The 26,962-nt window shown below is 62.0% G+C and overlaps 1 protein-coding gene across 2 annotated transcripts; it reads left to right on the top strand.

Moving 5' to 3' along the window:
• The first annotated feature begins 10,743 nt into the window (after nucleotides 1-10,743).
• FADD (Fas associated via death domain) lies at nucleotides 10,744-16,294 on the top strand. Of its 2 annotated transcripts, XR_005882943.1 has the most exons (3): nucleotides 10,744-11,083; nucleotides 13,775-14,875; nucleotides 14,919-16,294. XR_005882943.1 is itself a non-coding variant. In XM_040970981.1 (2 exons), the coding sequence occupies exons 1-2, from the start codon at nucleotides 10,798-10,800 to the stop codon at nucleotides 14,098-14,100; spliced, it is 612 nt and encodes a 203-aa protein (XP_040826915.1). In that variant the 5' UTR covers nucleotides 10,744-10,797; the 3' UTR covers nucleotides 14,101-16,294. The 2 variants fall into 2 exon arrangements, 1 of the variants encoding a protein (XP_040826915.1); XM_040970981.1 differs by having other exon boundaries at nucleotides 13,775-16,294.
• Nucleotides 16,295-26,962: the final 10,668 nt, after the last annotated feature.

Here is a 26,962-nt window from a genome sequence, read left to right as displayed (position 1 = left end):
GGAAAGCTGAGTCACGGGCTCCCGCCCAGGAGGCGCGTGGCGGCGTGGGTGGCAGGCAGCGCTGGCCCCATGCCAGGGAGAAAGGTTTCTTCTTAGAACAGGAAATCTCCCCAGGAGAGGGCACCCGGGCTGCCTGTGCTGTGGGCCTGGGGCCAGCACTGCCCAGAGCCGGTGGCCTGGACCTCACAGGGGGCAGGCAGCAAGGCCCGGCATCACTGGGCCTCCTCTTCCGACAGGTGCACGCATGTCTCTGGCTGCTGCTCTGGACAACAGCCTCCAGTGGGGGCAGAGGCCAGGCTCCCATCCACCCATCTCAAGTCCTGCAGCCTCCACAGCTCTGCCTGGCTGCCTTCGGGATGCCTGGAATGAGCAGGCCTCTGTCCACAGATACCGTGATGTGCCAGGACCTCCTCACTGAGAGCGTGGCAGACGGCAGTAATCAGACAGGCAGGAGCTGGGGGCTCTAGATGGGATTCAGGGCAAGGCAGTGCCTGATGCTGGGGGAACCAGGATGGGGAGGAGGGGGGTCCCGGATTCTCCAGTGGTGGTTGGGACCACAGAGGAGCCTCTGTGTTTGCATAAGGGGCTGACCCAGCCACCTTATTTGGTTATGAGATTTAAGCCGTCTGTGACGCAGCCGTGGACAGCACCCTCTGTTGGGGTGGGAGCACGCTATAGTCCTGGAAACAGCTGGGTGTTTTCCGGCATCTCAGCTCAGCCAGAGCCAAGAGCGGAGAGCCACACGGGAGTCAGCGGTCCCGTGTTGCCACGCCCACAAAGGAAATGAGACCTCTGGGAGTCAGTGAGTACGGAGGGGCTGCCCTGCTCCTCCCAGCGTGGCCTGGCCCAGCACACGGCAGGCGGGATGAAGGTGGGCCTGGGAGACCAGCATGGCTGCAGGGGCCCAAGGCTTTGGCCCGTCTTCCCCTGCTTTCCCAGGCCACAAGCAAGGAACTGGATGCAAAGCGGAGCAGCTGGGACGTGAATCCACACCCATATGGGATCCCGGTGCATGCAAGGTGAGGATTTAGCCACTAGGCCACCACACTGGGCAATGTTGCATGTTTCTTAATTAGCCTCAATTTTCTGAATTTTAAAAATTCCAAGGAAAGAAAACATGTTAAAGTGTAAGTGGAGGGAATTTTCTCATGGTAAAAGGTATCGGAAGGCCAGAGGGAGCCCTTCAGTGAACTGCATGGGAGCTACTGAGGCCCCAGGACGGCAGCGCCCGAGACAGCCAGAGCGGGGGTGAGGGCGTCCTGGGCAACACGAGACAGGCGGGACATGAAAGCAACAGTCAAGAACAGGGACCCAAAGAGACGCCGGTGGCTCACGGAGCAGAGCAGCCGCACTGCACTGCGGAGGTAGCCGGATCAAATCCCGGCTGTGGCAAATCAGGACCCACTCCACAAGCACAGCGCAACTTGGAAACGTCTGTGAGGTTGGCCTAACAAACACCAGCGACAGAGCCCTCCACCATCCCACTCTCAACTCAAAACAGCACAGCCTCCACCATCCCACTCTCAACTCAAAACAGCCTCCACCATCACACACACACAGCACAGCCTCCACCATCACACACTCTCACACACAGCACAGCCTCCACCATCTCACACACACAGCGCAGCCTCCACCATCTCACACACACAGCACAGCCTCTACCATCACACACTCTCATAGCACAGCCTCCACCATCTCACACACACACTCTGACTTAGCACAGGGCCTCCACCATCACACCCTGCTTCCTGCTCTGGGTGCCCTTCTGTCCCTGCTCCTGCCTGGCCCTGGCCCGGCCCTTGCCACAGAGCCACTGCTTCCCCTGTGCTCCTTAACTGGAACATGGTTGCAGCCGGCTGTGGAGCCCACACCACACGTGACAGGAGGTATGCATCGTGCTGTGGGGCGTGCCCAACGCCGGGGCTGTTCCGTGCACCGTGGCATCATCGGCAGACCTGACAAGACCAGGAGGATCCCGCCGCCTGCTGTGCCCCCCGGCCTTGGCACGGCAGTGGCCAAGCACGCTTCTCATTTCATTATGCAAGCCCCGGAGGTCTCGAGGCGTGCTGCTCTGTCTCGGGACTGGGTCAGGCTGGAGCTACAGGCTCTACCTAGCTGGCCCTCGTGGCTGGCGGGGACCCCACGACGGGAGCCATCACCTGCCAGAACACGCGAGCCAGGACCCCCACATGCAGGCGTCCTGGCCAGTGCCCCGCTTGGATCACACTGAGCCAGAGCTTGCTTGCTTTTTGATAATGTTTACACAGTTGATTAGGGTGGGAAGGCGCGAGGATTAGGAGAAAGTGCGTGCGATCATTGTTTCCACATTTTTTTGTTGCCCTTCCTGTACCTGGAGGAAGAGGGCAGATAAGGGGAGAGCCACACCCAGCCTCCCAACCGCCTCAGGACCCGGAGATGGGGATCCAGCGCTGTGGAGCACATCCCGAGGGTCTGCTCAGGTGCTTTGGGTAGTTCTGTAATGTCGATCTCACTGATCCAAGGCTGAGGAAATCCTTCCGAGGTCCGCCGGCTGACACAGCCCACCCCAGCGTCTCCACTCGCCCAGATGCTCGCCGTCAGAGCTTGGCTGGGGCACTTGTCCAACTTGCTCATCCTGCCTTTGCTACGGCAGCAGATCCTCTGCAGGTCCCAACGGACTGCCATGTCCCCCGTGTGTCCGGGCATGCCGTCCACTGCTCCGTCTAAGCCACTGAGGAGGCCCAGTTCTGACACATGCTGTCTACTGGCAGCCCACAGGCCCTGCCACTCTCGCCATGGCTGGAGTTCTGAGCCCAGCAGTTCAGTCGCGTGGACCCTCCAAGAGATCTTGCCTGAGATGGTCTCAGACCTGACTTGTGTGCCTGCCAGTACGGAGTCCGGCTCATTCTGTCATCCACAACAGTCTAAACACACGCCATGGCTGCAATCGCTAGGTCAGATCTCCAGCCCCATTACTTACACAAACCACTGAGTGTTAGGGCCCAGCCCAACCCTGCCGTCATGTACACCATCGGGAGCTGCTGCCCAGTCAGGGCAACCCACGAAAAGCCTCCCCAGGCCCACCCTCAGTCCTGGCTGCTGTGCCTGCCAGCATGTGTAGTGAACTGGTCCAGTCTGTCTCACATCCCTTTCAGCTCTCTGCACATCATTGTAATTAACTTAACCCAACCCACTCCACCGTCCAGCCCACATTCATGCCAGCAGGTGCCACTGCCTGTCTAGTCAGGCCTGTCCTCAGTCCTGGTCCTCATGCTCACTAGTGTGAATTGCAGCCCATCAGAGGGGAGCCCACAGTTTCCCTACGGGCCCGGATCTTGTACTCTGCAGGTCTAGCTCAGCAGAACTTGCCCCCTTTCCAGCACTTGCCAGCTGATGTTGTGGCAAAGCCCAACCAGTCTGCACTTACTCTGGCTCATGCCTGTACCAGTAGGTACAATCGGTTAGCCCAGCCTGGCTCTCCCCTCAACCCAGTGCCCATGCAGGCCCATAGGCAGTAGCCCTGCCCAACCTGTTCTGCTCCCAGTTCCAGCAGGAACAGTGGTCCAGCAACGGAGTCCCCACTGCTCCCCTACCGGGCTCACCCCCAACTCCCAGGTCTTGCACATGCCGGCGGGTGCTGCGACCCAGTCTAGTGTGGACCGTCTCGCCTCTGCATTTGCCAGTGGGTGCTGTAGCCTAGCCCGGCCCGGCCTGCCCCCAGTTCCAGCTCATGTTGACCGGTGCTGCCACCCAACCCAGCTGGCCAGCCCCAATCCTAGCCCTAACGTGAACTGGCTGGTTCTGCAGCCCAACATGATATCCTTAAGCAACTGAGAGAAAGTAACTTTGAGCCTGAATTTTCATGCACAGCTGAACCATCGCACAGACAGGATACACTGAATGCCTTCTGCTGTTGAGATGTGGAGGGACGGAATCCAACGCCAGGCGTACCTCCCCGGCATGCCACCTGCACACGGCACACAGGCGACCTCACACAGACTCGGAATCCCAGAGACCTCCAAACGAGACCCAAGGCCAGTGACGTTCCCTGGACCACGAACCAGGATTCCTCCCGATGGCCCACTCCCACGCCCCGGGGCCACTCGCGTCCAACCCTCAGGGTCTTCTCCCCGTGCCTGGGCACCAGGGTATGACCACATGTTGGAGGAAGCCTCCCCCCCAGCGCTCAGAGCCATTGCCATTCGGCCGGGGCGCTGAAGACCCCCACATCCAGCCCTTGCAAGCTCTTGTGGTCCATCTCAGTGACCACAGGTGGGGATACAGAGTCCCTTCTGGCACCAGGTGGCCTGAAGCCAGACCTGTGCCAGCAGGGCAGGAAGGGCTGAAACAAATGCAAGTTTGTCCCCACCCAGCTGTTCCGGGGCTGGGTCCTAGGTGAGCCCTGCTTTCACAGACTGGTGTAGGACAGACTCCCACACCCCTGGAGACCTTGTTCTGGGGAAGGGTCTCAGGCTGGGCACAGGGGTGGAACCCACAAGTCCTTGAAGTCTGTGAAGGGGTCCAGGGGCCCAGATGGAGAAAGCTGCGCATGGGCAATAGAGGCGGCAGTTAGGGGGATGGCCATGAGGGGCACCTGCCCCAGTGGGTCCCAGCATTGGGCAGTGAGTCGCCACGGCCAGCCAGACAGGCAGAGAGGGATTCGATGCCCCAACATCTCCCTCTGGCCACCCTGCCAAGTGGTGGCTGGCGGGACACCGCACTGGGGGTCCCTGGCTCTCCCAGTGCGGGAAGCCAGGAAGCGGCAAGATACTGGTGACTCACCAGTCCGAGGTTGAGATAAGCTGTGGTGTGGTGGCTGGAGGGACAGGCCAGGGCAGCCAGAGATAAGAGAGCCCTCCCTTCCCCTCAGAATGGCAGCCCACAGTTGACCTGGCTGTCAGTCACGGGCCTCGGCGACAATGGTTTCCGATAGCACAGGCAGGAAGCGGGTTTGGCTGGTGCACACAGCCACGCAGCCCTTGGCTGAGACCGAAGGACCAGGGGCAACCATCCAGGCACGAAGCAAGCCCCGCTGAGGCTGGCCCTGCCAAGGGCCGGGGGACAGCAGGACGAGGGCAGGCAGGCACTCCCGCCCATGGCTTGGAGGATGGCCACAGCCTCCAAAAGGGCTCGGGGGGCGGGTCCCCCAGGGGCAGCCTCATCCCCTGCCCAGACCAACACTGCGTGGTGGGGTCCCCTCTAGGCGCCTCCCGAGGGTTGCAGAGCCGACCATGCTATGTGCCATGGGTCTAGCCTGCTCAGGCCAAGGAGCTGTCCCCAGGGTCCTGAGGACTCACGAGCTATAGGGCTGGCAGGGGTGGACAGAAGCGTGAAGGGATAGGGCTGCACCCAGACCATGTGCCTTGCCGGCCGCGTGGGGACTGGCACCACCCGTGCTGGGCCCAGGGCAGTTTGCTGGCACTGCTCAGCCTCTTGTTCCCTCCGAGTGACCCTGATCCTCACTCCTGCCGCCCACCTCCTGCTGCTTGCCCGGTGGCCATGGCTCCAGATGTCACAGGACACACACATACACACAGACCAGGGTCGCCGGCTGGTGTCTCTGGCTCCCCCTGCTGTCCTGGGACCACACTGCAGCCTGTGCACCTGCCATCTTTTCATTTGAAAGGTAGACAGCCCAGAATGGGTCCTGTGTCCCCGTGCGGGCAGGGGCCCGAGGGAGGGCTGCCCTCTGTGGCCTCCCAGGGCGCCGTCGCAGGGACCAGAGGGGAAGCCGAGCTGGGTCTCAGGCTCCAGGGCTGCGATGGGAAGTGGGCATCCCAGGCGCTTCCTGCTGCTGGGCCAGGGCCTTGCTCTCGGTTCAGTAAGTTCAACAGGCAAAGTTACGGAAAGAACATTCTGGAAGTTATTTTTTCTCAGACCAAAACAACAATCAAACCCCTCCCACCAGGGCCACAGCTGGGGTCATGTCATCATCAGCAGGATGGTGGCCTGGGCCGTCTGGTCCCTGGCCAGCTGCAGGTTGCTGCCTCCTGCCCAGCCTCACCAGCACACACGGTCCCCAAGGCCTGGACGCCAGCTGTGTGGAGGTGCTGTGCCCACTCAGGGCCCTCTACCTGGTTACTCTGCCTGCAGGTTCCACTCCAGCTCACTTCCCGCTCAGTTCCCAGACTCGGCACCCCACATGCCAGGAAGTCACAGCCCAGGGGTCCTGCTCTACATCCTGTCTTCTTCTCGTCCCGTTCGCCTTTGCTCTACTATTTCACACCGATCTCCGCGTGCAGCTGGCACTGGGCCGATGCCACACCACGGTCTGCTTCAGCTGGCAGACCTCGAAGGAGGCCTCAGGCCCAGCTGGGGTTGCCATGGGCTTTGAGGAAGGGGTGCTGACTTGATGGCAGGGACTCCTGTCTCCACCTGTTTTGAAGTTAACCTGGGCATGGCATGAGGTGCCCCCTCTGATCCCCAGCCCTGGCCCAGCTGGGCTCTGTGAGGCGGACAGAGCTGCTTGAGTTCTCAGGTCAATCCCGGAGATGCGACACACCAACCTCTAACCTGCCGAAGGAGGGTCCAGAGCTGTATCCTAAGGGCAGACAGAGGGCAGGGGGAGGTCCAAGCCCTCCCCACAGCCTGGGCACCCCTCATCTTTCCTGCTGGCATACAGCCACAATGCCATGCTCCCCGACGCCTGAGTGAACCGCTGACCCTGCATTGGGACTCCATCAGCCTTGCATGCTGGGCCTGCCCTGGCAGCCAGGCACTCCAAGGTGGGGTCAGAGCAGGGAGCCAAATCCCCAGGCAGGGAAGGTGGGTCTAGGAGCCCACACCCCTGTCGCCCCTGTCCTGTGATGAGAGGGGCCACGCTGAGCTGCCATGGGCCCCTGCCGTCTGCCTGCCGCCCCCTGTCTAGCACAGGAGGGTCTTTGTCATCCACCCGCCAACCCCTGTCCTGGATGGGCCGTGCTGAGCTGCTCTGGGTCCCTGCTGTCCACCTGCACTGACCCAGGAGCCTGTGACTGTGGGCGGCGCTGTGCCCTGGGCCACCCCATCATCCCGGGGTGCCAGGTCTAGGCCTCTAACAAAGTACAGTAAGAGTAACAAAAGACCCAGCCCAGGGCACCTGCCCCCTGCGGCCCTGCTGTCCCAGCAGGAGTGTGGGCACCTCCAGGCAGCCTGGGCACTCCTGGGCACGGCTGGACTGTGGGAGGCCAGGATGGAGCCGGGGCAGTGCCGGAGTCCAGCTCCAGCTGAGTTCAGAACTCGCGAAGGGTGCGTGGATGAGGCGCAAAGCGGAAAGGAAGACGGACCACTAGGATTTCATCATCATAATGGACAAGGCAGGAAAGCTGTCCGCTTTATTTATACAAAATCAGCCAAACTCTGGCTCAGACTCCTTCCGTCATGGTCAAGTGGGTGTTTCTAAAGATAACTCTGCCATTTGTTTCACCTTAGGCCAGGATGCTACCCATCCTGGCACTGTGGTTAGGAAGAAGTTCTCAGTAGATGGTGCATATCAATCAGTAACACATTCCTACCACAATCCTCATTCTACAGCTTAGTCTCCAGTTAATCAAGGAAGGAAGGGCTTCACAGAAGGAGGAACCTAAAGATCAAAGAAGGAGGGAAAGAATAAATTCCCACTACACTTGGGGACGGAACACCCTTGATTAGCATATGGTCAATGGGGACAGCAATAATAAAAGGCCCTTCGGCTAAAACAATATCAGTAACATCAACTTCCAAGCTCACATTGGCAGTAAACATTAACTCCGCAGAGGCAGACAATGCCTAAATAGACTACAGAATTCTCAGCGGGGTGGTCCGGTGTCCATGCAAGGGGAGGAGGAGCTGCCTTCAGGTGGCTGTAGAGACATCCGCCCGGCCCTGCCGTGCAGCGGGAAGTTCCTTGCGGCCTTGCCTGCAATGGAACAATACTTTACACACCTTCCTGTCTTCCACATCCATCACACGGACCCCAGCAGGGCAGGAGCCAGCTCTCACACACACACCCACACACCCCCAGGAAAGTTCTGGAAGGACAATTGTATAGTGTTTATCTGGGCCATCTCCAGGCTACTGGTGTTTTTGTTATACATCCAGGAATTTTCTAGAACCCACAGGCACACACTCCCTGTTGGTGATGCTCTCTCAGAAGGGGATCGGCAAGGTTCCCAGGCAGGCCCAGCCCGCGTCACCATGACCCCACGGTCCCCAGGCAGGCCCAGCCCACGTCACACTGACCCCACGGTCCCCAGGCAGGCCCAGCCCGCGTCACCATGACCCCACGGTCCCCAGGCAGGCCCAGCCCGCGTCACACTGACCCCATGGTGCCCAGGCAGGCCCAGTCCGCGTCACACTGACCCCACAGTCCCCAGGCAGGCCCAGCCCATGTCACACTGACCCCACAGTCCCCAGGCAGGCCCAGCCCGTGTCACACTGACCCCATGAGAACCCACCACCCAGCACTGCGGCCAAGCAGTCCCGGACACACTGTCCTGCTCCTGGGCCCAGCGACTCCCCAAAGACCCCGCAGGGAGGCGTGTCCTTCCTCCCACGAGGCCACACCCCCACCTCCTCCAGGGCCTCAGCTGCTAGCCCTACCCTCGGCCGAGCAGCAGGCACCCAGGGTCTGCAGATCACCAGGTCACGGCGCCATCTTCCTGCTGGGGCAGCTCGGGCACCAGGCCTGGGGCCCTGGAGGACAGGCAGCCTCCCCCGTCTGACAGGGGCCTGACATGCTGTAGCCTCTGGGCCTGCGGCACGGGGTCAAGCACACCCCACACATGTGCTCCGTGCTCAGCACAGGCGCTGCGCCGCCAGGGCCGGCCTGGAGGGCACAGCACCTCACGCTCGGCGGCCTGTGAGGCGAGCCTGCAGAGCAGTGTGCGTGATGGCAGGCATGCATGCTGGCGCCCACCTCCCCGAGGACCCCAGCCTGTCACACACCCTGGCCTTCAAGTCCCTGCACCCAGGACCCTCTCTTGCCCTCTACTGGGACCACTGCCCTGAGGGTCCCTCGGTTCGTCCCGCAGGGCAGCCCCAGAAAACCTCAGAAATGCCATGCCCAGGCCGTGTCTCCTCTCGGGTCGTTCCCAGACCCAGGGAACCAGCACGTCCACGGAGGGGTTTTGCCCCCAACCGCACGTGCCCGACTTGCAGAACTTAGCGGTCAGGCCTACTGACCATGTCCATTATGGGGGTGAGCAGCTGCTGAGCTTGGAGGATCGGAGCCTTCCTGTGGGCAGGACTGGGGGGACCCCACCTGCGCCCCACCGACTCACCCTCACACTTTGAGCTCAAGGACACAGGACAGGAGTGGGGGGAGGGGAGAGTCACATGGTCTCCACTCTCCTGCTCAGGATGTGTGACTTAAAAAATTATTTTGTTCGGGCCTGGCGCGGTAGCCTAGTGGCTAGAGTCCTTGCCTGTCAAATGGCATTGGTTCTAATCCTGGCAGCTCCACTTCTCATCCAGCTCCCTGCTTGTGGCTGGGAAAGCAGTTGAGGACGGCCCAAAGCCTTGGGACCCTGCACCCATGTGGGAGACCTGGAAGAGCTCCTGGCTTCAGATCGGTGCAGCTCTGGCCGTTGAGGCCACATAGGGAATGAATCAACGGTCGGAAGATCTTCCTCTCTGTCTCTCCTCCTCTGTATATCTGATTTTCCAATAAAAATAAATAAATCTTCTAAAGCATGATTTTGAGATGAACACACACAGAGGCAGATCACCTGTTGGTTCACTAACTGACCACACAGGCCAGGACTGGGCCAAGCTGAAGCCAGAGGCCGGGAGCGCCATCCCGGTCTCCCCAGGGTCCGGCAGGTGTGCGGCCCGCCCTGGTGCCAAGGAACCGGCAAGGCGCCAGCATGGCGGGGGTCTGCAGGAAGCTGTGGCTGCGACTCGCTGGGGTCCCTGCGGCACCAGGCCTGTGTGGCGTCTGGGTCTCTGGGACACATGGCCAGCTCAGGGAGATGGCCGCTGTCCATCCCAGCGGAATGGGCACTCCAGCAGGGAGAGCCGAGTGTGGGAGTGCCCTGGGCTGGGTCTCTGGGACACATGGCCAGCTCAGGGAGATGGCCGCTGTCCATCCCAGCGGAGTGGGCACTCCAGCAGGGAGAGCCGAGTGTGGGAGTGCCCTGGGCTGGGGTTGCGGGAGGGGGGAAGAAGGCAGAAGCTCTGACCCAGGCAGGGTCGGGCTCTGGGGGTCCCAGCTCAGCAGGAAGACCCTGGGCCACCACACAACACACAGGGCAGCAGAGCTGAGCGCGTCCGTGGGCAGAGCCCCCTGCGTCAGACATGCAGGACAAGACCCCGCGGGTGGACCCTGACCCCAAACTTCCACAACGCGCGGAGCCGGGCCAGGCCAGAGCCAGGAGCCCCATCTGGGTCTCCCACATGGGTGCCGGGGCCCAGACATCTGGGTGACCCTCTGCTGCTTTCCTCGGGGCGGCGAGGGGCTGTGGGACGCCCGTCCCGGGCGGCGGTCAGCGTGAACCCCGGGCCACCGATACAGGTGGCGGCTGTCGCTCTAGGAACTTAAATCTTAATGCACTCTAGAAGAAGGTCCCGGGGCAGGAAGACGCCGAGGACGGCCACTCCGCGTTCCTCGGTGAAGAAGGGCGCGGGGCGAACCGGCCACGCCCGGGAGACCGGGTGCGGGACGGGAACTCCCTGCCTGGCTTCCCCCGGGCAGAGCGCGCAGGCGCAGACGCCGGGGCAGCGGACACTCGGGCGGAAACGGCTTCGGCCGTGCTCAGGGCGCGTGCGCGGCGGCCGGGTCCGCGGAGCCGCTTCCGGGGAGCCGCTTCCGGGCAGCCGGGCTTGGACTTCCCCGGGTTGGCCGCCGTCGCCACCGCCGCCATGGACCCGTTCCTGGTGCTGCTGCACTCGGTGTCCGCCTCGCTGTCGAGCGACGAGCTGAGGGAGCTCAAGTTCCTGTGCAACGGGCGTGTGGGCAAGCGGAAGCTGGAGCGCGTGCAGAGCGGCCTGGACCTCTTCTCGGTGCTGCTGGAGCAGAACGACCTGGAGCCCGAGCGCACCGACCTGCTACGCGATCTGCTCCTCGAGCTGCGGCGCCATGACCTGCTGCTGCGCCTGGAGGCCTTCGAGGCGGGGGCGGCGAGCGGGCCGGCGCCGGGGGCGGCAGGTGGGTGGGCCGGCGCCGGGGAGCGCGGGACGGGCGGCCGGGGACCCTGTGTGTCGGGCACAGCGGGAGGTGGGCGTGTGTGCGCCCAGGGGCTGTGGGTGTCTGGTGAGGGTGGGCGTCTGTGCGCCCAGGGGCTGTGGGTGCCCGGTGAGGTGGGCGTCTGTGCGCCCAGGGGCTGTGGGTGCCCGGTGAGGTGGGTGCCCGAGTGTGCCCAGGGGCTGTGGGTGCCCGGTGAGGTGGGCGTGTGTGTGCGCCCAGGGGCTGTGGGTGCCCGGTGAGGTGGGTGCCCGAGTGTGCCCAGGGGCTGTGGGTACCCGGAGAGGTGGGCGTCTGTGCGCCCAGGGGCTGTGGGTGCCCGGTGAGGTGGGCGTGTGTGCGCCCAGGGGCTGTGGGTGCCCGGTGAGGTGGGCGTGTGTGCGCCCAGGGGCTGTGGGTGCCCGGTGAGGTGGGTGCCCGAGTGTGCCCAGGGGCTGTGGGTGCCCGGTGAGGTGGGCGTGTGTGTGCGCCCAGGGGCTGTGGGTGCCCGGTGAGGTGGGTGCCCGAGTGTGCCCAGGGGCTGTGGGTGCCCGGTGAGGTGGGCGTGTGTGCGCCCAGGGACTGTGGGTGCCCGGTGAGGTGGGTGTGTGTGCGCTCAGGGGCTGTGGGTGCCCGGTGAGGTGGGCGTGTGTGCGCCCAGGTGCTGTGGGTGCCCGGTGAGGTGGGCGTCTGTGCGCCCAGGGGCTGTGGGTGCCCGGTGAGGTGGGTGCCCGAGTGTGCCCAGGGGCTGTGGGTGCCCGGTGAGGTGGGCGTGTGTGCGCCCAGGGGCTGTGGGTGCCCGGTGAGGTGGGTGTGTGTGCGCTCAGGGGCTGTGGGTGCCCGGTGAGGTGGGCGTGTGTGCGCCCAGGTGCTGTGGGTGCCCGGTGAGGTGGGCGTCTGTGCGCCCAGGGGCTGTGGGTGCCCGGTGAGGTGGGTGTGTGTGCGCTCAGGGGCTGTGGGTGCCCGGTGAGGTGGGCGTGTGTGCGCCCAGGTGCTGTGGGTGCCCGGTGAGGTGGGCGTCTGTGCGCCCAGGGGCTGTGGGTGCCCGGTGAGGTGGGTGCCCGAGTGTGCCCAGGGGCTGTGGGTGCCCGGTGAGGTGGGCGTGTGTGTGCGCCCAGGGGCTGTGGGTGCCTGGTGAGGTGGGCGTGTGTGTGCGCCCAGGGGCTGTGGGTGCCCGGTGAGGGTGCCCGTGTGCGGCAGGGACTGTGGGTGCCCGGTGAGGTGGGCATCTGTGTGCGTCAGGGGCTGTGGGTGCCCGGTGAGGTGGGTGCCCGTGTGCGCCCGGGGGCTGGCTGTGAGTCCCCAGTCGGGAAGTCCTGAATGCCAGGAATCTCGAAGCTCAGGGCCGTGGCGGATGTCCACACCCTGTCTGGGCGCAGTGTGATGACGCAGTGTGATGAGGAGCCCCTGGACACTCCCAGCGGGAGTTCCTGATGTGCGCAGGGAGGAGATGGCTGTCTTCCTTTCCAATAAAGTTTCAAGCACAGCCTGTAGCATTGGTTGTAGGCGGTACCCACGCGTGCTTCTGAAGGAAACCAATTCCGTGTTTAGTGTCCAGCAGGGGGCTGTCGGGTAGCAGGGGGCTGTCACCCCTCCCTCCGCCCGCAGCTGGACCCAGAAGGGCGAGAGGCACCGAGCGGGGAGCACCCCTGGCCGGACACAGACGTGGGCGTGTCCTCGTGGTGGCAACATAAGGACCAGAGCTCCTCGGTGGCCAGGTGGGCAGTGCAGCTGCTGAACACGGTCAAGATTGGACTTTTAGATTTGTTTAGCAGATATTGCAGAGAGAGAACAGAGGACAACTCTTCCATCGCTAGTTCAGTCTCCACATGGCCGTAACTGCCGCAGAGGAACCCATCAGGAGCCAGGAGCTTCTTCTGGGTCTCCCGCGCGGGTGCAGGGTCCCAAGGCTCTGGGCTGTCCTTGACTGCTTTCCCAGGCCACAAGCAGGGGGCTGGGTGGGAAGTGGAGCTGCCCCCAGGTCAGATGTTACATATGGATGGACGTGGTGGCTCACAGAGATGAGGCGTTCAGCAGGAGTGACGGGCTGCCAGGTGCTGGGCTGTGGGGGCTATAGTCCAGATAAGGCGTGTAGGAACTGGGTGGCTGCCTGCTCCTCTCACAGGCCGTCTGCCACTGTCCTGCTGCCCAACCTCAGCGAAGTCGCTGGGGTCCTTGTCCCCCTGTCCCCTCGGTTATTCAGGAGATCGTGGTAACACAGGAAGGCCAGCATGCAGTGGTCCCTGGTGACCCTGGGGACCCTGGACCACCACAGCTGATCGTGGTACCCAGAAACAGGCTGGTGGCTTGGCACTGTGGGAACACCCCACCCCAGCCCTCGGTTGCCTCAATGAGTGAAAGGCTGACAGCGACCAGGGCCACCCTCCCCACTCCTCTCGCTGCCTCGGGGGGCTGCAGGCCTTCCAGGGCGTGTGGCCTCAGTGTGCCTCACAGGAACGGACACCTGTCACCGTGTATTCCAGAATGCTCCCTGGAGGTCTCGGTTACACCTGCCGAGGCCAGGGGCTGGGGAGGACTGGAGACAGCCCTTGGGGTTCTCCTGACCATGCCGATGGCCTCCTGTCTGCTGCCCTCCGCCGAGAGCCCCCCGGGGGTTGGGATGCAGGGCCACCTGTCTCCCCCAGGTCTCAGGTGTAACTGTGTTCTCGCCCCCAGACCTGCGTGCAGCCTTCGACATTGTGTGCGACAACGTGGGCAAGGACTGGCGGCGGCTGGCGCGGCAGCTGCGGGTCTCGGATGCCAAGATCGACGGCATCGAGGAGCGCTACCCACGGAACCTGTCCGAGCGGGTGAGGGAGTCTCTGCGGGTCTGGAAGAACTCGGAGAGGGAGAACGCCACGGTGGCCCGCCTGGTGGAGGCGCTCAGGGCCTGCCGGATGAACCTGGTGGCTGACCTGGTGGAGGAGGAGCAGCAGACCCGGGACCCCCAGAACCAGAGCGGCACCGCATCCCCGATGCCGTGGGACTCGGGATCACCCTGACGGGGAGCCGGGCGGGGGAAGGCCCGGTCCCAGCGGCCCTGTGCCTGCCACTTGTGTGGCAGAGCTGCGTTAACCCAGCGCCCCTGTGTGACAGGCAGGCATCTCTCTGTGGCCTCAGGAGAGGGTGTCTGCAAATGAGCCGGCGACACCATCTCACACGGGTGAGGGCAGAGGGTCAGCAGTGACCGGCGAGCGGGGCCTGAGCCCACCCTGCCCCACCAGGTCAGCAGGTGCACCTGGACATGGTCCTGGAGTCCGGAGACCCCGCTCAGGCCGTAACCGGCGCTTGATTCACACCACAGGACCCTGGTGGTCGCGGGGCTGCCGTGCTGTGTGCCACACGCCCCAACAGGGGCGACCCTGAGGAGGACCACGGTCCCGGTGACTGCATTTTGCTGATATTCTGCTCAGAGCCATGTTTCTCTAACGAGCCAGCCAGGAGGCAGGAGCCTTCACTTGCGAGCTGGCCTCTTGCTGCCAGCTCAGCCAAGCAGGTGCCTTACGCTGGGAAGCCCGTGGCCGGAGCCTCCTCTGTCCCCAGCGCCGTCTGCTGCAACCCAGGACTGGGTGGCCTGTCCCCTTGACGATGCTGCCAGCGTGGCTGGGTGTTCCTTGGGGCTGGGCCGGCCAGGCCCTTGGTCCCCCACTGCCTGGCGCTGGCCAGCCTGGAGGCCAGTCTTGCCTCCAGCAGGATCCAGAGGCCAGCCTCTGACAAGGCCCCTCCTGGCCTCTTACCCTGCAGGCCCCACGAGGAGAGGCGTGGGGTGTCCCTGGCGTTTAGAACCTGGGCCTCCTGCCCCTCGCTCCCCCAACCCCAGGTGTAGCTGGAGCTCTTGGCTGACCCCTGTCGCTCTGGCCCCACGAGGGCCTCACCCTTCTCTCGGCCCTGAGGACCTAGCCCTTGACACCCAAGCACCAGGAACAACCCGTGTGGGACCACGGACGGGATCTGGGGCCCTGCTCCTTTTCCTTTTGTGCTTTTTATTTCTGTTGTAGCTGCTCCGCGTCATGTTGCCTGGGTGGGGCAGGCCAGCACGTGGATGTGACAGAGGGACCAGTCACCTTGCAGCTGCTCCAGGACAGGCGAGAGCCGTCTGGGACGGGGACACGTGGCTGCAAGACCACCTCCTCGGGGCTCGGACTGGGTGGAGATCCACCGTGGGAATCTTGTCCACCCATGAAAGGAATGGCCACCAAGGAACAGAGGCCAATTTGGACACAAATGGGGTGTTTGTCAAGCGAGCGGATGCGTGGGGCGGCCACGTGTGTGTGGCACACGCACTGGGGACAGCTTGTGTTCAGAATGGGGGAGGAGGTCCCGGCGACTGCGCTGTGTCGGTTGACAACTGTGAGCCTTCCCTGCCGCTGGGCGGGATCAGTGCTGTGCCTGACCAAGTTATTAAATGCCGCAAATTTGGTAATGCACTTGACCTGACCTGTGTCCTGGCGGGGCGGGGTGTTCCCTCCCTGGCAGAAGTGTGAGCTGTTAGGGACCACGTGTGTGTCTGCTGCTTTGTGCGTAGTGTCTGTAGGGGAGGGCGGCTCTGCTCCCTCCCTAGTGGCCCCAGGGCCGTTGGGGCACAGTTTGCAATGGAGAGCGTGGTCCCAAGCCTGCTCCCAGCCCCTGAGCAGCGGGCTCGCAGCCCTGCCTGAGCCCTGGCCTTGCTCGCAGCTCAGATCCGGCTCAGCCCGCCTGGCGTGGCCCACCTGCCCCTCTCTGCCGCTCCCTGCGTTCCAGGCCTGAGGGAAAGCAAACACTGGGCAGGGCAGGGCAGGGCCACCAGCAGTGTCCCGCACCTGGAGTCGGCCCCAAGCATGGCACTCCCCAGGTGGGCTTAATGCTGGCACAGCTCCACGCCCTCAGTCACTTCTCCTGTAAATTCTTGGTGGTGGGCTCACAGCCCAGGCTGGGACTGTCTGGCCTCTGACCCCACTGAGGAACCCCCTCCCAGGGCTCGTGGGTGGCAGGCCAGTAAGTTGGGGTGTGGGTGCCGCTGAGCCAGCCCCGGGAGTGGGTGAGATGGCATGTAGCAGCTGAGAAGCTAGGCACGTTTTCCGGGGGGAAGTGGCAGCAAGAAGCCCCAGTGACGGACAGGCCACTGAAGGAATCCATCTCCAGTGGGCTCTGGGGCCCTCGGACAAATGGAGCCATGGTGGTGAGGCTGTGTGCCTGCTGGTGCTGGGGGAAGCCTCGGCACCCACTGCCAGCACCACTTCCTGCTGGAGCGACCTGCCAGAGTCCTTTGGGGGAATCACAAGCCCCACAGGCCCCCAAGCCTGAGGCCACAGGAAACGAAAGATAAGGCACATCTACACCCAAGTCTTCTCAGCTCTGATCGGAATTCACAGAGCCACGCGCGTGGGGTGGGGAGGGCTGGGGGCCCTGCACAGGCAGGACAAGTTGATGGAGGGTAGAGCTGACTGCCTGGGTGAGTCTCCCTCCACTGCTGGGGCCAGGGTCTTGGCCAGGTGGCTGCATAGCCGTGGCCAGATCACTGTGAGGGCCAGGGTCTCGGTGGTCAGGACCCGGGTGGCTGCACGGCCGTGGCCAGGTCACTGTGAGAGCCAGGGTCTCGGTGGTCAGGACCCAGGTGGCTGTACGGCCGTGGCTTCCTGTGGCCTCTCCCTCCTGGTTCTCCTCATTACAGGGGAGCCAGAGGAGCCCTGGTGAGTCCACGAATGCCCGCTGCCTGCCTGCCTGCCTGCCCTCTATTCATGAATGCCCACTGCCCACTTGCCCTCCATTCAAACGTGCCTTCAGCCAGTTGGAGATTCTACCTGGGAGAGCAGTGGGAGACGGCCCACATGCTTGGGCTGCGGCCGTAGGGGAGACCGGGAACACGTTCCATGCGCCCGGCTCTTACAGGCTCAGCTGTGACCATTGTGTCAGAAATGAGCCGGCAGATGGAAGAGCTGTCTCTTTCCTCTGTGACTTTGACTTTCAAATATTAACAAAATTCTTAATTATTTGTCCACTGCGGCCTTTCCACCAGGTTCCCCCTGAGCACCTGCTGTGTGGTGGCCGGCCAGCCCCGGGGCTTTGTCGAGGGCAGCTAGGAGCCCTCCCGACCTTGGCAAGAGAAAGACTGTGACCACCAGACAACACACACAGAGCAGGGTCCTCGGGGCCTCTGCGAGGAGGGCGGCCAGCGGGTGGCAGGTCGCAGGACACGTGGTGAGGAAGGACTGCCCCCCCGGGGGGCAACAGGCTCCCAGCCCGAGCTTGAGGGCCCACGTGGCTGGGCTGGCATGCGGGCAGGGGTCTGCCACCCTCTGTACTGAGGCGCTTGGGCCCTGGGGGGCTCCCGGGCAGAAGCTGGGGTGCAGGCCACCGAGGCAGCTGGTGGCAGAGGTACCTGGTTTCTGGCGTGGTGGCTTTTGGTGGCAGCGGCTCCGAGCGCTCATGCACGCCATCTCCAACTCCCGGCCTCCTCCTGCGGGGTTTTTTTGGTTTGTTTTTTTGTTTTTCTTTAATCTTTTTTTGCTTATTTTTTTCTTTTACTTTTGTTTTTATGTAACCGGGGCCTGCCCTGAGCTTAAGTTTTGTCCTAAGAGTATGCGAGATCCTATCTGTATATTTGCAGGACAGCACTGGCCACAGGCTGGGCCTGAGGGAGCGAGAGGGGCAGGCGCTCCAGGCAGGAGGGGGATGGTGTGAGGGTCCGGGGCTTCCACGGGGCCGGGGAGGGGTGTCCTCGGAGCTGGAGGGCCACAGCACAGGGCTGAGCTGGCCAGAGGAGGTGAGCGGGGCAGGGTGGGGGCAGGCCTAGGGGCACAGATCGGTCCTCCCGACACACGTGCGCCCCTAAAGCAGGGGTGAGAGAATCTTCCAGAACCGTATTCCCACAAAGGACTCCCCATCCAGAGCCGGGCAGAGGGCCTGCTTCTCGTCAGCTGCCTGGCACTGACCGCCCGGCTCCGTCCTTCTCCCCAGGCTGCAGGCCGAGGGCCAGCAGGACCGTCTTAACTCCCCTCGCATCTCAGACGGCAGTCTGGGCCCCAGGGGCACCCAGACAGTCCGCCTCCCACCCGCCACCCGTCCGCCTCGGGGCACCAAGGGGCTGTCATCTCAGGGCTGCCCGCCCCCGGAAGGCAGTGACCTCAGCCAGCGCGGTGCCAGGGCTGGACTTTGTGCTCTGTCTGCAGCTCACCCGCAGGCTCTGCCCGATTCGTTGAAGCGAGCCAACGTGACTCATGGGTGCCACGCTCGCGGCTTCCTCCCCGAGACTCCTGGCAGCTGGACTCCTGTGTCCCTGCACTCCCTGGTGGGCAGAGGGGCCGTGAGCCCACTCCACGCGCCCCCTCTCCTGTCAGGAAAACAGGCTGCTCCCGTTGGCTGGCGGAGGGCTGCGCGGGCCACGAGGTGTTTGGTGTCACTGCCCCACCACCAGCCTTGGCTGGCCTGAGTGCTCGGGGGGAGGCGGCCCCCGACTCTGCAGGGACAGGGAGAGGTCGGTCACGGGTGAGCATGGGCCTGGAGCCGGAGAGGCCCGCCCCCCGTCCAGCACCCCGACTGCCTCTTCTGAGAAGGGCCAGTTTGAGCTGGGCTCACAGCCTGAGGAGTTCTCCAGGGGCGTCGCACGAGCAGGTGCAGAGGCCACTGCTGGTGAGGGGTGTCGGGCCCAGCCGGGTTCAGGGGTGGCCCTGGCCTGGGTTTGGTCTCCCAGATGAAAACCGCCCCTGGCGCCGGTTCTAATCCCGGCAGCCCCGCTTCCCTTCCAGCTCCCTGCCTGTGGCCTGGGAAGGCAGTCGAGGACGGCCCAAAGCTTTGGGACCCTGCACCCGCGTGGGAGACCCGGAAGAGGCTCCTGGCTTCGGATCGGCATAGTATCGGCCCGTTGCGGCTCACTTGGGGAGTGAATCATCGGACGGAAGATCTTCCTCTCTGTCTCTCCTCTCTGTATATCCGCCTTTCCAATAAAAAATAATAAAAATAAATCTTAAAAAAAAAAAAGAAAACCGCCCCTGTTTGGCATGTTCAGCTGCTCAGCCACGTGGGTGACTGTTACGGGACCAGCCCCGGCCCTGGGGGCTGCAGGGTGGACCCCAGGAGCTGCCTGCCAACCAGGAGGATGAGGGGCGGAGAAGGCGCCCTGGCTCAGGTGGCTCCAGGCCCGCCTCTTACTTTCCTTTCTCAGCCTTTTCACACATTCGCACAAAGAGACTCAAGTTGAAAGAGAAACCCTCCCCCAGGACTTCCCTATGTCCCACCTTACCCTCCCCCGCCCCGCCCCAAGGTAGCCAAAGCTGCTGCGGGCGGCAGGGGTGTGCAGAATGTCCTAGCGACATTCTGAGGGGCAGGAATGTGCCCCTTCAACACCCAACCCCACCCTTCTCTGCCTGCCTCTGGCTGGAATGCAGCTGCGATAGCTGGAACATAGGCAGCTGTGTTGAGTCATGAGGGATGAGGCCATGGTCAGGAGCCTGCGGGGCTGAAGATGGCAGACACTCCCGGGTCAGCCCTGGGAGGCTTCAGTCAGGGAGCCAGAAATGAATGTCTGTCGTCAGAGGCACACGCAGTTCCCCACTGGAAGCCAGGTCCCTGGGGACAAGCCAAAGGTGGGCTCCCAAGGACGCTGTCTGAGCCACTTGGAAGGCACGGGTCTAACCCACACCAGTGTTATCCCAGCGAGAGATCTTCCCAGCGTGCTCAGAAATACCCAGGGGTCCCTCAAGAGGCAGAGATGTGCGCACCCTGGGACCTACTGCCTGTCAGAGCCGGTGTCCGCCCAGGGTCCCTGTGGCACTTGCCCATCATAGACCCATGCCTGCGGGGGGAGCCGGGCCCCTCTTGTCCCACCTACTTGCAGTGGTGATCATGGGCCCTGTCCATGCCCTCTCCCTGGCACCCAGGACACTCAGAGAGACCACACATTATCGTCCCCACCCCCCTGGACCTCGAAACACCTGCCACCCTTTGGGATCCCGTTTCCTGCATCTTCTTCCAGCCACACGCCCCTCCTTGCCCACATGGGCCATGGTGGTCTGTGTCGGCAGCCCCGCCCCACTGCTCCCCCGCTGTGTCTGTGAACCAGGGCACCAACGGCATCTCCCTGCTCCGGGTGGCTGGCGAGGCTCAGAGGGGTCAGTGAGCATGGAGTGCCCCAGCGCTGTCCCCCATCAGCCTGTCAGGGTGCCTGGCCCTTCCTGCAGCAGGTGTAGTGTGGGAGCCAGGCCGGCCCGGGCTCTACTGTCAGCAGGCCAGGGGGGAGTGGCTTCGAGAGCACTTCCCAGACGCAGCCCCCTCTTTGACGCGTCCTGGTCCGGGTGGCGTGGTGGTCGTTGGTCACCAGCCTCCCTCCCTTACGAGGCTGGAGACTCTGACTCCAGGGGGCTCTGAACTCGGCTCACCTGGACATGCAGATCCTGGGCTGGACCTGGTGCAACAGGCGAAGGGAGCAGCGGTGGGGAAGGGGTGAGCCCCGGGGAGGGCACAGGTCCATGGGCTCAGCCTGGCCAGCAGGGGCTCACTTAGCGACACAGTGGGAAGCAGGAAGCTTGGGGTCCTCCGCGTCAGCCACTGGGCCTTGGCCCGGCTCTCCGGCCGCTGCTGCTGTGTGACTCAGCAGCCTGAGCACCCCTCCGACCCCGCCCCGCCCTGAGAGGCCGGCTAGGGCCAAGGTGGTCTGTGAGCCACCGGCCCTGGGGCCTCCAGCACTGCTGTGTGTCCCTGGGGGCTGGGCCCAGGAGGGGCAGCCGAGCTCCCTCCTGACAGGCATGGCAGCCCAGGGGTGGCAGAATGCCCTGCGTCGGTGGCAGCTGCAGATGAGCATGAACCATGAGCTTTCCCAGAGTGGAGGAGGGACGGGCTGCGGTGTTTTGACAGACAGGAAAGGTTCTGGAGGGGCTTGTAGGACGCCAGCGCCCCGGGCAGGTGCAGCCTGCCCCGATGGGCGTGGAGGTGGCTGGGTGCAGACACCGTGACTGGATGAGAGTCCTCCACGGTGCTGGGTGACGCCATCGGTGTCACTTCCAGCTGGCTTCCCTTGCCTCCCACCGCACCTTGGTGCGAGCTGCGGCCTGTCTGTAGCTCAGGGCAGCGAGTCACAGGACGTCCGTAGCAGGGAAAGCCAGGGACCCGTGACTGCTTGGAGTGGCCAGCCATGGGGCAGAGGGCGGCTCGTGGGCACCAATGTGAGCCACAGCTACTGTCCCACTTCTGTCACCCCCACGTGCCAGTCCTACAGGTCCCCCCAAAAGCTAGGAACATAGCCTCCCAGAGAAACGGGGTCACTCCAGGATGTAGGCCACGGAAGAATCGGAAGTACGGACGCGCAGACACGGGGAGACAGTCCCACTGGTGACCAGTGGGCGCAAGGACGCGGCCACGCCCCGGGGTCCGCAGGGGTTTCTGAAAAGCACTGGAACTCGGGCAGGGGGCAGGTTCCTGCCCGGGAGACTCCAGAGGGTCACAGGCCAGTGAGCAGGGGTAGGACTTCCGGGACACTGACGACACACAGCTGCTGGAGCTCAGAGCCCCCGCTGCCAGCCGCACCTTCCCCCGTCCACCACTGCTGCCCAGCTCTGTTGCCAAGGCTGCATCTCTGCCTTGCAATTAAAAAAATAACAATAAATCACAGGGCCCGACGCGGTAGCCTAGTAGCTAGAGTCCTCACCTTGCTTGTGCCAGGATCCTATGTGGGCACCCGTTAGTGTCCCGGCTGCTCCACTTCCCACCCAGCTCCCTGCTTGAGGCCTGGGAAAGCAGTCAAGGATGGTCCAAAGCCTTGGGACCCTGCACCTGCATGGGAGACCAGCGGAAGAGGCTCCTGGTTCCTGGCTTCAGATCGGCACAGCACCAGCCGTTGTGGTCACTTAGGGAGCAAATCATCAGACAGAAGATCTTTCTCTCTGTCTCTCTTCCTCTCTATATATCTGACTTTCCAGTAAAAATAGATAAAATCTTTAAAAATACATATAAATATTTTGAAATAAATAAATGACAATTTGTTTTTTTTAAATAATTTTTTTTGTCAATCTTTACATAGTTAATTTGGGCAAAAAGGGTCAAGGGCTACAGGAAAGCGGGTAAGACTATTATTTCCATATTGTTTCCTTCATGTATCTGAGGTCAGGGGGATATTGAGGGAGAAGCCCCACCCGGTTTCCCACCCACCCCAAGTCCCGCATGTGGGGCGTGCTCCGAGATACTCGTTGAAGTGGTTTCAATAGGTCACCAGTTTTGAAATTGCTGCCAATCTCGCCTCTCCAAACACGATGAGGTTGTTGAAAAATCCATTAATTGACATTGTCCATCATAGTGTCTCTATTTGCCCGGTATTTTGTTGCCAACCTATAGCTGAGGTGGTTGATTAACTTGTTCCATCTTCTGTCCCTTCATGGTTTGGGTTCTGAGTCTGGTATTTCAATAAATGACAATTTGTTAAAGTGTATGCAAGACTATCTACGAGGGCACGATGGCACCCGCGTCTCGTCATCTGCGTGTGGAAGTGCGTGGCGTGCCGGGGAACCGCACCGCGTTGCAGATTCCTGTTCTTCCTGTTGTTGGTTTTGTTTTGTGGCTTTTCATTGAAGGGGATGTGTAGTAACTGTGTCATGGAGACTATCCTATCCAGATGTGAGGGTGCAATGCAGTATGCATCTCCACTTCCAGACCAAGATGGACTCCCGATGAAACTGTTTATTTTATATTGACAATAGGATGCTGAACTCTGCCACTGTCCACGCCCGCAATGATGGACATATGACTGCATGAAGAACCATAGTAATATAGGGACTCAGTGAGGGGGGCCCGGGGAGGGGTGAGGGAAACCCCAGCCCCTGTGGAACTGTATCACAGGTGGACAAGCTCCCCATGAGGGTTTTGTTCCTGCTCCCTGGGGCTCGTGTTTGACTTGAAACCCCTCAGGAAGTAAGACTCATGGACACGTGGCCGGCTGTGACAGAGTGCCAGTTCAAGTCCCGGTTGCTCCACTTCTACTCCAGCTCCCCGCTGACGTCCTGGGCAGCAGCGGAAGATGGTCCAAGCCCTTGGGAACCTGTACCCACGTGGGAGAAGCTCCTGGCTCCTGGTTTCAGACCAGCTCACGTCCTAGCTGATACAGCTGCTTGGAAAGTGAGTCAGCAGATTAAAGACCTTAAACTTTTTTTTTTTAATTGGAAAGGCAGAGTTGTAGAGAGAAGGAGATACAGAGAGAAAGATCTTCATCTGCCAATTCATTCCCCAAGAGGTCACAATGGCCAGAGCTGAGCCAATCTGAAGCCAGGAGCTTCTTCTGGGTCTCCCATGTGGGTACAGGGTCCCAAGGCTTTGGGCCGTCCTCCACTGCTTTCCCAGGCCACAAGCAGGGAGCTGGATGGGAAGAGGAACAGCCGGGATGTGAACTGGTGCCCATATGGGACCCCAGCACAAGCAGGGTGAAGACTTCAGCCAGTAGGCTACTGCACCAAGCCCCCTCTTTCAAACCTTTAAAAGAAATAAAAAAGGAAGCAGACAAGACTTTGAGCAGAGGGAAGGGGATGCAGGGAACGCTTAGGGATTCTGTCCCTCGCCCTCCTCCCTCTCCCTGCCCTCCTCTTGTCTCCCTGCCTTTCAGCTGCAGTGCCAGTGGGAGCCCACCATGGCATTCAGCTCCATAGCCAGCTGGCAGCCGTCACTGCAGAAGGAGTTTGTGTCCTGAGGAGCCTGGGGCTCCTGGTTCTGTTCTCCCCAGGCCCGAGCCCTGGATACTCCCCAAGACTCCCTCTGCAGCCCATTGCTCACCGCCCACTGTCCACATCCCAGCTCTGCTGCCCACTGTCCACCCAGCCCGCCGTCCCAGCTCTGCTGCCCACTGTCCACCCAGCCCGCCGTCCCAGCTCTGCTGCCCACTGGCCACCCAGCCTGGCTACCCAGCTCTGCCTTGGCTCAGAAGGCGACAGCATCCAGCACCATCCAAGGGTAGGGGACAGGGTTGAGGTCACCCAGGACCCCTGATGGGGGCATCACCCCATGTTACAGGAAGGCAGACAGGCTGAGTCCTGGGTCATCTCATGATGCAGTGGCAAAGCAGGACCACGAGCCAGGACCCTTGAATCTCAGGCACAGCGGGCATCCCTCCACGAAGGACAGAGGGCTGACACACCTGCTCCCCATGCAGCGGCTCAGGGCTCCCGTGAGAACCAGGAGGCGGGCTCTGCATCTCCTGCTGTGAGTCATAGCTGGAGGAGCAGAGACGCCTGCTGGGCAAGCACGGCAGCCCTGGGCAGCCTCAGCCTGGCCAGCAACGTGGGCAGAACGGCATGTCCCCTCCAGCGTACGTGGGGTGATTAATGAGCAGGTAGAGCGAAGCCGGGCTGTTGGCTGGAAGGCTGTGTTCAGCTGACCTGCCGGTTCTGCATGGTCGCAGCTCCTCCCCCACCGAGCCCCAGCACCATTCCAGCCTTGGCTCCCAGCTCATCCTGTTCCAGCTCCTCCTGCCCGCCCCCCAGCCTGGCACACAAGGCTTCAGTGCCCGCTTCCATTAAGCCTCTACTCCTGACACACCCCTCCGTGCCCCACTCTGACCAGACCCTTCCCTGTGCCTCTCACCCTTTGCTCCTGGAGAGCTGAGGGGGCCGTCGTGTCCTGTGGACCTGCCCTTACCGGGCACCGAGCCTGGAGGCCCTGGGCAGTTCTGTGTGGACACCGTCATTCCACTCGCCTGAACCCTGCCGTGCCTGCGGCTGTCTGCAAAGAGCAGAATGTTTTTATAATAATTATCATGATTTTACCATCTGCCTTCTACAAAGTTCACATGTTTTAAAATTCCTTAAACCTAATTGTGGCCAGCAAAGTGAGACGGGGACAAGGGAAAAGAATTTGGTCCGAGCAAGGGCCGCCGTGGAGATTTCAGGGTCCGGTCCAGTGCTCAACCAAGAGCAAGCCTCATCGAATCACGGCTGATCCGAGAGTGCCGGCCTCGCCTCCTTCACGCACTCAGCCACCGGACCATCCGCACACCCACTGCCCCCATCTGTTCACTCACTCATCCTGTCTGTCCACACCTGCCCATCCAACTTCCATGGCCTGTCACCACCCATCCACCCATCCACTCAGCCACCTGCCCCTGTACCCCACCCACCCACCCACCCATCACCCTTCACTTAAAACAAGCAAAGTATAAACATGGGTGTTTGATTCGATGGACAATGCCAGGTCCCCTGACAGGTGTGCAAGACGGAAGTGCCCAGCCCTGCCCCGTATGGGACTACAGGGTGGTACACGGGGAGAGACCCCCTCAGAGATGCTGGACCGCTCACGGCGAGCATGTTCTCTTGTGCGCGCTTGGCGCAGGGCTGGCTGGCACAGCAGGGGCTTCTGGGGTGAGACGTGAAGACGGAAGTGGCAGGGGACACTGAAGGAAAGAGCCTTCTCCCCAGAGGACGGAAGGGGAGCGCGTGAGTGGACGAGTGAGAGTAGAGGGGTGCTGGGCTCACGCGGGAGTACTGAGGGGCTGGACGGGTGGGGGGCACCTCAAGGTTACCACAGGAGTTTGAGCCTTGTCCGAGCAGGCTGCAGAGGGCTTGCAGCCAGGGAACGGCAGAGAACAGCTGGAGTGTGCAGGGAGCTCTGGCTGCAGTGTGGACTGGGGAGGCTGGGGAGTCAGGCGGCTGGGCAGGCTGGGCAGGCTGGGTACCTGGGCAGCGGGCATAGAGATGGGCTGGGCAGCACGGGAGGGGGCTGGGCAGCACGGGGAGGGGCCTGGGCAGCACGTGGGGGGGCTGGGCAGCACGGGGAGGGGCCTGGGCAGCATGGGAGGGGGCTGGGCAGCACGGAAAGGGGCCTGGGCAGCACGGGGGGGGGGGCGCTGGGCAGCACGGAGAGGGGCCTTGGCAGCATGGGGGGTCGCTGGGCAGCACGGGGGGGGCTGCATCAGAGTAGAAGGTTTCCTGCCCTGAGCTTTCTTAGAAACCTTCTGAAAGTTGGGGCACAGCGTGTTAACCTGTTTCCTGCAGTGTTGGCAGTTCCTACGGGTGCCAGTTTGAATCCTGGCTGCTCCACTTGTAATCCAGCTCCCTGGCAACATGCCCTGGGAAGCAGCGGAGGACGGCCCAAGTCCTTGGAACTCTGCAGCCACGTGGAAGACCCAGAAGAAACTCCTGGCTGCAGGCTGACAGAGTTGTAGCTACTGCTGCCATTTGGGGAGTGAACCAACAGACGGAAGATCTCTCTTATTTCTTTCTTTTTTTTTTTTTTTAAAGATTTATTTTATTTTTTCATTGGAAAGGCGAATATACAGAGAGGAGAGACAGAGAGGAAGATCTTCCGTCCGATGATTCACTCCCCAAGTGAGCGCAACGGCCAATGCTATGCCAGTCCAAAGCCAGGAGCCTCTTCTGGGTCTCCCACATGGGTGCAGCGTCCCAAAGCTTTGGGCCGTCCTCGACTGCTTTCCCAGGCCACAGGCAGGGAGCTGGAAGGGAAGTGGGGCTGCCGGGATTAGAACCGGCGCCCATATGGGATCCCGGGCGTGCAAGGCGAGGACCTTAACCACTTGCGCCACCGCGCCGGGCCCCAAGATCTCTCTTATTTCTAACAAATAAAATCGATCTTTAAAAAAAAAAAAGTTCTGAAAGTTGAGTGAACAATGCCCTGAACCGTCTGTGTCCTCAGAGAATCAACACTATTCGTATTTCCTCCTGCTTTCTTCTTCATGCTTGTTTTAATTGACTTCTTTTCATTTAGTTTGAAGGGCAGAGTTCAGTCAGTGCCCAAATAGCCACAGCAGTAAGGACCAGGCCAGGCCGGAGAGGGGCTCCCCAGCGTGGGCGGTGGGGACCCACAGCAGTGAGGGGACCCACAGCAGTGAGGACCAGGCCAGGCTGGAGAGGGGCTCGGCCTGTCACCTGCTGCCTCCCATAACGGATGTCACTGGAAGCT

Source organism: Ochotona curzoniae, unplaced genomic scaffold (assembly GCF_017591425.1).
Source record: "Ochotona curzoniae isolate NIBS_2020 unplaced genomic scaffold, NIBS_Ocur_1.0 scaffold_4937, whole genome shotgun sequence".
Taxonomy (NCBI): Eukaryota; Metazoa; Chordata; class Mammalia; order Lagomorpha; family Ochotonidae; genus Ochotona; species Ochotona curzoniae.
This window is presented reverse-complemented; position numbering and strand designations above follow the sequence as displayed.